At 39.2% G+C, this 10,991-nt stretch overlaps 1 protein-coding gene across 2 annotated transcripts in view; it reads left to right on the forward strand.

Moving 5' to 3' along the window:
• Positions 1-10,528, forward strand: part of IDNK (IDNK gluconokinase) — a 16,120-nt gene extending 5,592 nt beyond the window's left edge. The window contains exons 2-5 of one of the 2 annotated variants that reach the window (XM_072605319.1): positions 787-817; positions 1,906-1,992; positions 7,506-7,549; positions 9,655-10,528. In XM_072605319.1, the coding sequence (XP_072461420.1) occupies positions 787-817; positions 1,906-1,992; positions 7,506-7,549; positions 9,655-10,006 (514 nt within the window). In that variant the 3' untranslated portion in view covers positions 10,007-10,528. Of the gene's footprint in view, positions 1-786; positions 818-960; positions 1,052-1,905; positions 1,993-7,505; positions 7,550-9,654 lie in introns of those variants that run through there. The other variant, XM_072605329.1, reaches the window with a different exon arrangement.
• Positions 10,529-10,991: the final 463 nt, after the last annotated feature.

Raw genomic sequence — 10,991 nt, forward strand, 5'->3', positions numbered from 1 at the left:
AAATGGCCCAGCCCCTTCATTTTTACGGAAAAGAAAACTGAATCCCAGAGAGATTAAGTGATTTTTGAAAGGTCATCCAACAATGACTTGCCCAAGGTCAGACAGATGAGGTGTAGGCAGATTTTTGTGTCCCCAGTAGTATGGGGAAAAGAATGTTCATCCTGGAGTCAGAGGCCCTGGGTTCAAATCCTTAATAATCAATATCTGTATAACTTCTCCCTGGTCCTCTGTTTCCTCATCTGTAAAAGGAGAGGATTGGTGTACATGGCCTGAAATTCCTTCTAGCTCTAAACCTATGATCCTGTCATCTCATGATCCTTAGATTCTAATTCCAGCAGCCTTTCTAATATAATGTTGTATTTTCCAGTCATGCAAGATTTGATCGGATAGCCCAATGCTCATTGCTTTTTTCCCTTCAAACCTAAAATATATTCTCTACAAGTTTCCACTGTACATCAGACATTGTCTTTTACTCTTGCATGCTCAGTAAGCAAGTGTACACCAGCCCCTTGGCTCAGGTTTACAGATCTTCCCTGGAGAAGAGGGTAAGGCCAGTTTTTTTTTTTTTAATTGGTAATTGCTACTCATTTCTTTGTTCAATTTACTGAGGTCAGCTAAAGCCAAATAGCTGATGATCATTATTTCTGTTTATAATATTTTTCTCATTCCAATACCATCCATCTATAACAGTATTGAAAGCTAGTTCTTGGGCCCTCACTCACCCTCTCAACAACAGGGAAGCATATGAAGTACAAGTCGTCTGAATATCGATGTATTCTTTTACAGATCAACTGTGGGATCACTCCTGGCAACTGAGGTACTGTTCTGTTACGTGTGTGGGCCTGCTCAATTATCTTTTTCTCTCAGCAACCTTCAATTCCCTCTTTCTATTATTTTTTAACCACACATCATTTCATTGGTGTTCATAGTTCCTGGTGAGTGGTTAACCTGTTACAAATGAAAACTGGTACCAACTTTTCAACTTGGAGATTTCAGGGGTTGCCTGGACCACTCACTAGGAGGTTGGATGGCTTTCTAGAATGTCTCAGAGGTGAGACTTAAACCAGACCCCCCCCCCCCAGAGTCTGAGAATAGCATGGTATCCCCTTTGTGACAATGCCCCTCATCCCCTTGTTTCCTCTGTATCAGAGGGTCTTAACTTGGGATCCATGAACTTGGCTTTTAAAAAATATTTTGATGACTGTATTTTGATATAATTAGTTTCCTTTACAATCCTATGTAGTTTATTTTACATATTTAAAAATATTCTGAAAAGGGGGCTTTGAGGTTCACCGTTGGGATCTGTGACACAGAAAAAGTTAAGCACTCCTGCTCTTACTGTGCATAAAATACAACTACTTCTTAGTTGTTTCATTTTCTTAGTGTTTAAAGGAATAAAATGGTGCCTATAAATAGAAAACACCATTTGAAATGAGTCTTTCCTCCTGTGCAGAATGTACAAGTTTGGGGGTGGGTTTTCTGCTATGTGAGACTCACTCTGTCTCTGTGAGGTGGCACAATGAATAGGGTACAACAGGACTTGGCATGTGAAATCAGTTTTCAAATCCTGCCTCAGACGTTGACTAGCTCTATGAGTCTGGGCAAGTCACTTAATCTCTGTCTACCTCAGTTTCCTCATCTGTAAAATGGGAATAATATCAGCACTTTTCTCAATGGATTGTTGCAAGAATTAAGTGAGATAGATATATATCTATATCTATATGTGTATAGATATAGATATATGTAGTAAAGTGCTTTATATACCTTAAATGCTAACTATTATTATAATGGGGAGAAAGTTCTCATCACTAGTTTTGACCAGGCAGTGTTGATAACCATTTGATGATTTTAATTTAGACTGTTCAACCTCCCATATGTGATATTTTGGGGTTTGTCTTTTTTAAGCTGGGGTGGAAATTCTATGATGCAGATGACTACCACCCTGAAGAAAATCGAAAAAAGATGGGCCAAGGAATACCACTAAATGACCAGGTAATTTAATGCTACAATTTGATATGTAAGAAAGAACACTGACCTGAAATTGGAGAGGGCTTGAGTTTGGTTCTACTACTTAATTCCTAGGAGCTCAGTTTTGTCTTTTTTCAGGGAGGAAAGGGGGGAAAGGGAAAAGGAGAGAGAGAGAGAGAGAGAGAGAGAGAGAGAGGGAGGGAGATGTCCAGGCTTATCATTCCATTGATGTAGGGAGCTTGTACACCACGCACAACTTATAGTCTTCTGAAAGGTGATATCCCTTATCCTTGGTCACATAGTCAATATGTAGCAGAGGCAAGACTTGAACTCAAGTCTTCCTGGTTCCAAGGATCACCCTCTATGCAGCATATCATACGTCCTTTTCAATGAGAATAATACTCACTACCTACCTCTCAGGGTTCTAGGGAAGATCCAATAAAAATGAGTCTAAAGGCCTTCCTTCCTTCCCTTAGCATTGAGATCAGGAGGGTGTATCCCAGGATGGGTTAATATGCTTATCTTACCTTTGCCCACCAGTCATGAGAAGACGAGTCAGGCTCCAGGACAGGGCAGATATCAAAGATCACTTAGAGGCCAGAGGTCTAGAGCAAGGGAACATTTGTGAGGTGTGTAAAAGGGACTGAAATCAAGTGAATACAGATACAACTATTGTCACTTTCTTCAGGTCTGACCCACCTTCACCCCACCCCCAATCTGATTTCAAGCCAAGTTATTACATTTTCTTGGCTATTCTCCATTGTCAGTGTTTTTTTAACATGTGGCCCCAAATCAACAATATTGGATCTCTCTGTTAGGTATTACAAGGTATTGGATAACTCTTAAGACTGCACTTTCTGTACTGTAAGGAATCTAGCCAGGAGTATGATGGTAAATGTTTAACAATCAACTTTTGGGGGCGAGTGATGTATACATGTAACAGCAAGGACCCCAGCATACACAGGAGGGCCCTGCTGTACAAGTTCTTAGATCTGCTTTTCTAAAAGGAAAGCAACTTTTGAAGGGTCAACAATCTACTTTAATCAAGCACATACATCATTCACTTAGTTTAGGAGAAAAAGTCAGCACCCTGAACTTCAGAGAAAATATAGAGAAATAAAGATCAACAGACAGGACTTCCAACTTTCTGATCATAAGCAATACATACATCACAGATCAACAGACAGATCCAATTGTCTGACCATACGTTCATAAATACCAGCAAGAGAAGCACCAACATTTGGGTTTTCCAAGTCGGGGAGCTCCTTAGTGGCTTCAGAGCCACAGGGCATCACAACCCTTGAGAATCAGTGCCTCATGAGAAATTAACAAAAAGTGTGGCTTCCTACAAAACAAATCTCCCCTAATCAAACTTACCTTCATGGGCAGACCCATTAATGGGTGGGAAAGATCTTTAACTCTCATTAACATAACTAACATTATTACAACACATGACACACTTTTAAGTTTAATTGCATTATTAACATTTTCTACATTCTTAAATTTCAACAACGAACAGAACAATAATAAGTGAAGTCCTGATTTGTAGTGTTTGCAGATTTCTGAGGTATACTCTGAAAATTTAATAATCACTTTTCGCAGCCATTTCAAGCTGGCTTCCATACCCCGATGGATATAATTTTCTTTTTTCACAGTCTGCATCTTTGACATTCAAGATTGGATTCACATCCAAAGATGATTAGGATAATGGAGCTCCTCTTTAGATATGAGTATGTGTCAGAAATCACGACAAACGGGATATGAGTGATTGTGTTAATAATTTGAAGGTACAGAAACAGAATTAGTGGCTCTTTTAGCTTACTTGGTTAGAGCACAGTTCGGATGAGGCTAGAGTCTCAAGTAATCAAGGAACCACAAGCATTATTATCTACTATAGATGAACAGATTGGTGAATTCATTCAGCCACAGAGCTATTCAGCCCCTGACATAAATGGGATAGGCATGGAGTAGGGAAAGAACACTGGCCTTAGGACCAGAAGACCCAGGCTTAAGACCCAATTTCATTGTTTTCTAGCCATGTGACCATGGGCAAGTTACTTAGCATCCCTGAAACCTCAGATTACTCATCTGTATAATAGAAATACTTGCTCTACAGGGTTGTTGTGGGGAGGGGAAGTGCTTTATAAAGTATAAGGTGCAACATATACTATTTTTTTCTTGGCACCAGTGATTTCATTGGTGTAGGAAGCTTTTAGTGTATATGTGGGCACATTTTCTGCGACTTAAAGAGTTGCCTAGGACACAGAGAGGTTCAGTGACTACCCAGGGTCATACAACCAGTATATGACAGAAGTGGAAATTGAATCCACAGTCTTCCTGACTCTCAAGTCATCTTTCTATCCACTGTGTTTCCCCTGCCTCTCTTTCACTCTGATTATCTACTAGATTTTAGTATGATTCCTTGAGAGTAGGGACCATGTCTCAATCATCTTTGATTCTCTCCTAGTACATCACACATGCCTTGCACATAGTAAATTGTTGATTGGTAGACAGATATTGAGGAGAAAATGGTTGGATCAGCACAAATCCATAATGGCTACTAGAAAAACAACTCTAATCCCTGCTGATGATGTACTAGTAACATTAGCAATCTAAGCAAAAGAGAGAATAATTTGATTTGCTCTTTACAGTAGGAGAGCTAAAACAGGTACAGAAAAGCAACTTACTAAATCATGTTAGTATTTTTCCAGCCCGCCCTTTCCTTAAACGTTCCAACGTAGACAACAGAGTAAATTAGACCTTTACTATGACATTTACAGCAGGTAGGTTGAACAATGGCTAGACCAGCAGGCCTAGAGTCAGGAAGACTCCTCTTCCTGAGTTCAAATCTAGCCTCAGACACTTACTAGCTGTGTGACCCTGGGCAACTTCACTCTGTCTGCCTCAGTTTTCTCATCTGTAAAATGAGCTGGAGAAGGAAATGGCAAACCACTCCAGTAGCTTTGCCAAGAAAACCCCAAAAGGGTCATGAAGGGTCGGTCACTATTGAAAAATGATTAAACAACAACAAAACACACAGTAGCTATGTGGAAGCTTCACCTAATCCCAGAATGTAGTGAGGTCATTTTGATGCTAGTTCAACCAACAATTCAAAAAATATATTGAACCAAGACATCGTGTTGGGGTGCAAACATAAATAAGAAACAACTGTTTGACCTCATCAAGTATACAATCTAGTAGGCATTTGGGTGACACAGTGAATAGGGCATGGGATTTGGAGTCAGGAAGACCTGAGTTTGGAACCTGCCTCAGAGACTTACTAGTTAGACAGACTTCCATCTTGGATGGAGGCACTATGGAAAATTGATAGAAAAACATGACCAAGAGTTGTATAGCATGAGAAGGCATGGATGGACAGTAATCGGTACCATTTGGAGGGAATACCTACATTGATGATATCAGAGAATCAAGGAAGATGTAAATAGTCCCTTCTCATTAAATTTATCATGTTAGATAGTTACTGAAATGTTTTTAGCGAAAGACCAGTCATGATTCCAGAGGACCAGTGATGAAGCATCCTTCTGACACAGAGGGATGGAATCATATTGAGGAATGAGACATACAATTTTCAGGAGTGGCCAGTATGGAAATTTATTTCATTTGACTGTGCATATTGGTTATCAGGATTTTTTCTCTTTGTTCAGTTTTGTTGTTGTTGTTGTTGAGGGAAAGGATAAGGATCAGGAGGAGAGATGGGATAGCATTGCCGAAAAAAGGAAAAAGACTCATCAAAACACGTTTGAAATGCATAGAAGTGAACAGAAGGAAGGCCGGAGGAATCACACCAGCAAGAGAGCTTTGAAAGTGAAATGTTGAATTTATTAAGTACTTTAAAAGAAAAGCAAGCTGCACATGAGATCCACAATTTCATGTACAATGTTCTCTTTCTATTCCACTATATATATATATATGGAAGTGCTTACCATGGTCAATATTTAAGTTCAGAATTTTTTTAATGGAGAGAGAAAAAGCCCCAATGTAGTTCATGTACTAAAATAATAAAAAAGAGTAATAAATTTTTTGAAAGATAGGAAGGAAATTACCATGATGGCACACATCTAAAATTTAGCAACTTTTATGAAATAAAAGTTCTTGACATTTGATGCCAGGTACCTACACTCATATCCTGGTTTGAAAAGGGGTAAGTGTGCAATGTTTACCAACTGGGCAATGGATGAATAAATTATCTCATATGAATGTAATGAAATAGCTTTGCGATATAACTAATGATGAAAAGTATGGTTTCAGAGAAACCTAGGAAGCCTTATATGAACTGATGCAGATTAAAGTGTGCAGAACCAAGAGGACAATTTATACAATAACGATAGCATTGTTAAGACAAATAACTTTGAAAGGCCTAAGAACTGTTATCAATGCAGTGACCAGCCATGAATCCTAAGGACTAAATGATGAGGCACGCTATTCACCTGCTCACAGAGGTAGTTGACTCAGGGTGCAGATTGAGACACAGATTTTTTTTGACATATCCAATGTGCAAATTCATTTTGCTTGACAGTACATAAATAAAGATTTTGCTTTTGTGTTTTCAATCAAGGGAGGTAGAAGGAAAAGAAAATAAATGCTTATTAATTTTAAAAAGTATCAGAAGTAGGGCTCAAACGTAGGTCTTCCCTATTCTAAGGTCAGCCCTCTAATAACAGTTGCTAGTCTTGATGTAATCCTTTTAAGTTTGCAGGGCAATTTACAAATATCTCATTTTATCTTCACAACAGCCCTGGAGGGAGGGAGGGAGGAAGGTGCTATGGTTATCTCTATTTTACAGATGAGAAAACAGGCAGACGGTTTAAGCCCAAGGTCACATAGCTAGTGGCTATGATCACATTTGAACTCAAGTCTTCCTGACTCCAGGTCCAGGGATCTTCCTTCTTCTGGAGCTAATCTTGTGTCTATTAGCCATCCCCAATGCTCCTCTCTTCCCTTAGTATGAGGCATTAGAATACGTTTTTCTGTAACACAGAAAGCATCACTGTTTTTGTACCCTGCCTGTTGCAGATTCTTGTCTCTCTCCCTACCCCCCAGTAGCTCCAAGAACGTCTGGGTAATGACCTCCAAAGGCTTCTCTCTGGCTCCTTTCACATGGGTATAGACAGATGCCAAATCAGTTGTAATCCTTTAAATACTGATTTGGTTGCTATCTGTGTGACTCTGTTATTTTGTAAATTTGCCTCCCCAAAAGGGTCATGGAATGTGCAATATTTGCATGAAGAAAATGTGCAGTCCCCAAGACTTGTTGGCTCTCAGGTGGTACCTGATCTATACAGGTAAATATAGGTATATGCTTTTTAAATGGGGCTATTTATAAGTGGTCCAACAGTCCTTCAAGTAAAGCACTTTAATGACTAATTAGCTCCGTGAATTGATTACTCACTCATGTTCCTCGTCTCCCAGAATTACAGAGATCAGAGACATAAGAACTTTGAGATCATCTTATAAAATAGACATTATGAAACCAAACTGTAATAACAGACATTATTGTTTGTTTGATGTGCTTTCAGGATAGGATTCCATGGCTGTGCACCTTACATGACATTTTATTGAGGTAAGAGAACAGTTGGTCAGTGATGGCTGCCTACCTACACTTGCACAGGTATAAAAAAGACACTAAAAGGTGAACTAATCAGTAACAAAACATCCCATTGATCAGCCATTCTCAAACTTTTTGGACTCAGAACCCCCTTACACTTTTAGAAGTTATTTAAGATGCCAAAGAACTTTTGCTTTATGGGAGTTACATAAATAACATCTTTGTATTATTATGAAAATAGTTTTGACCTCATAGATTCACAGAGAGAGTCTCAGGTATCCCCCAGGAATCTTTAGACCACAATTTGAGAACCACTATTCACAACCACTCTGAGAAAGACATGCTAGACCCTCTTCTAACTTGGAAAAAATTAAAGGCTACATTGCTTATTACCCTCCCTTAAAAAAAAAAAAACGTCCAGGGATATACTTTGTCTCTGAAACTGCTAGGTGGCAAAGTGGATAGAGCTCTAGGCTAAGCACTGCATCTATCATCTCATTTGATCTTCACAAAAACTCAATGAGAAAGGTGCTATCATGATCCCCATTTTCCAGAAGAGGAAACTGAGGCAGACAGAGTTTAAGTGGCTTGCTCAGGGTCACTCACCTACTAGGTGCAGCTTAGCACCTTCTCTTCAATTTAGATAATCTCGGAGAGTTGCCTCAAAGGTTATATGATGTGCCCAAGCTCCCACAGTGGCATGCTGCCTCTTCTTTCTGCTTCTAAATTTGAAAAAAATTAAAGGGTTCATTACTTATTACCCTCTCTTAAAAAAAAAAAAAGTCCAAGCATATAGTTTGCCTCTGAAACTGCTAGGTGGCAAAGTGGACCTGGAGTCTAGGTCTGGGCTCTAGGCCTGGAGTCGGGAAGACAGTGCAAATCACATACTGCAGATACTTTTAAAAGCTGGGTGACCCTGGTAAATAACTTAAACTCTCTGCCTCACTTTCCTCAACTGCAAAATGGGGATGAGCCAGAAGTCAGCAACTGTATTCCTCTGGTGAGGCAGAAGACCACCAGGCCTTACCATTTAACCTGCTAGTGCCCCTTAACTAAGGTTTCCCTTCCTGCCGCACCACCCCCTCTAAACCCTTCTGACCCTTGGAGCTGCCTTCTGACCTAATGATGCAACCTTTCGGTCCCTGGGCATTTTCCAGGTCTTTCCATCCACCTGACAGCTGAACTTTGTTTTATATGTTGCTTCCCCCAATTAGAGTGTGATGTCCTTGAAAGCAGGAACTATATCACCTTTTTGTATGTTTGTAGCTCCAGTGCTTTAGCAGCGTTCGGCACATAGTAAACACTTACAAAAGCTTTTCCAATCATATAACCCTGATTGTCTCAAAAAAATAAAAATTAAAAAGTACTAGTTGAAAGGTTAAGTAACTAGGTAACTCACCAGGACTAGAAGTTATGGAGTAGGTACTAGGGTATGTCATCTACATCAGTGGAAGAATTCCCCAAATGGATGAAATCGTAGGTCCAAACACCAATTCAGAAGTCTCTTTTATCCTTCCTTCTGCTGCCCACCTCTGACCATTTCCTTGTACTTTCCATCATGACCACAAAACCGGATAAGGAAGAGAGAAGCCGAGAGATTAAAAACCAAGTAAACATTGCTGTTGATGAATGGTTTGGTAGAGAGCAGTCACTGCAAAATCAGTTAGGTTTTAGTATTCCCAATGAACTCCATGGACAGACACTTGTTAAGAGGCTGTACCATAGATGCAGGGGTATCAATTCCTTATCATCTGGATGTTAGAGTGGGCAGAGCACTGGACTTGGATTCGAGAAGACTCAAGTTCAAATCTGCCTCAAATACTTGCTGTATGATCCTAACCTATCGATGCCTTAATTCCTTCATCCTTAAAACGGGGATTATAACACCACCTTTCTCATAGACTTTCTGTGCAGATCAAATGAGATGATATATGCCATACTTTGCAACACTTAAAAATGCTATATAAAGGTTTACCATTATTCTAAACCATGTTTTTGGGTGTGGCTTCAATCCAGTGACAAGCAAATAAAATTAAAACATTAACATGTTGCAGATCCTACTGGCTTCGCCTGATGCCCCTTCCCACACACCTTTTTTTATTTTATCTTTTTATAAATAGAAATGTGTCTTCAGGTCAAAGTGTGGTCCTTGCCTGTTCTGCTTTGAAGAAAATGTACAGAAACATCTTAATAAGGGGAGAATGTGCTGCAACTCAGAAGAATGATGAGCCAGGAGAGAAAGAAGGGTTCCCAAAGTTGAAGTTCCTTGTGGTCTATTTAAATGGATCCTTTGAAGTGATCTCTGGGCGTTTGGCCAAAAGAAAAGGACATTTTATGCCACCGAAGTTGCTCCAGTCCCAGTTTGACACTCTGGAACCTCCATCAGCACCAGAAAACTTTCTGTCACTTAGCGTGGACAAAAGTGTCTCAGAAATGATTCCTTTTATTGTGGACAATATCAAAATTAAATGAGAACTCTTTTGGAGCAATCATCAGATCTGAATTAGACTTAAATAATCATAATTTCAAATCTCTATTAATACATTCCTACTTATAAAATATCTTTTCCCCTAAATGTCAGTTCTACAGTATATTGGGAGTTTCGAAAATATCAGAATTGTTTCCCAGAGTACTTTGCTTGGCACCTGCTAATCAAATCCTCCCTTATAACGAAGAAGTGGGTGAAACCTAGCCAACCAAGTGACTGCATCTGATAATATATGCCACATTGCGTACCCATGGCTCTCCATTCTCTACCAGAAAGGGGGAGGTATTTTTCCTTCTTTCTTCTCTAGGATTAAAGTGGGTTTTACTGAGTTTGGCAGCAGTTTAGTGTTTGTTTTTAACTGGCATTCTGGTAGTCATTGTATGGTTTGTTTTTTGGTTTTATTCTCTTTACTCTGTATCAGTCCACACAAGTCTTCTCATGTTTCTCCAAATTCCTCTGTTCATTGTTTCTTATGGTGCAATAATAATGCCTTTAAATTCGTTTAACAGTTTGTTCATCTGTTTCTCAATTGATGGGTAACAACTTCATTTAAAGTTTTCCTACTACCACAAAGAATATATTGCTGTTAATATTATGGTATTATGTATCTCTCCTACATATGGATCTTAATTGTCCCTGCTGTCCTTGTAGACAGCCTGGTAGACAGATGGCTGGGTCAAAGGCTTTGAAGAGTTAAGTGATTTTTCTTTAATAATCTTGGAACAATTTACTGTCTTTGCATAGTTTAAAGGATTTCCTGTGTTTTTAGAGCTGTCCTCTGGTGCACTGCTAATGTATATGTGGTATCTGAGGATAGTTAAAATCAAAGTTATTATTGGGATTTTGATTCTATCCATGATGGCAGCAGGTGATTAATGCAAATTTCATTAAAGGTGTTGGAAAACACTACCTGAAATGGAACAGTTAGAGATGAAAGATCACTGAGGAGGAGAAAGGAGCAAAGAACAT

The sequence above is a fragment of the Notamacropus eugenii genome, chromosome 1 (assembly GCF_028372415.1).
Source record: "Notamacropus eugenii isolate mMacEug1 chromosome 1, mMacEug1.pri_v2, whole genome shotgun sequence".
In the NCBI taxonomy this organism is placed as follows: Eukaryota; Metazoa; Chordata; class Mammalia; order Diprotodontia; family Macropodidae; genus Notamacropus; species Notamacropus eugenii.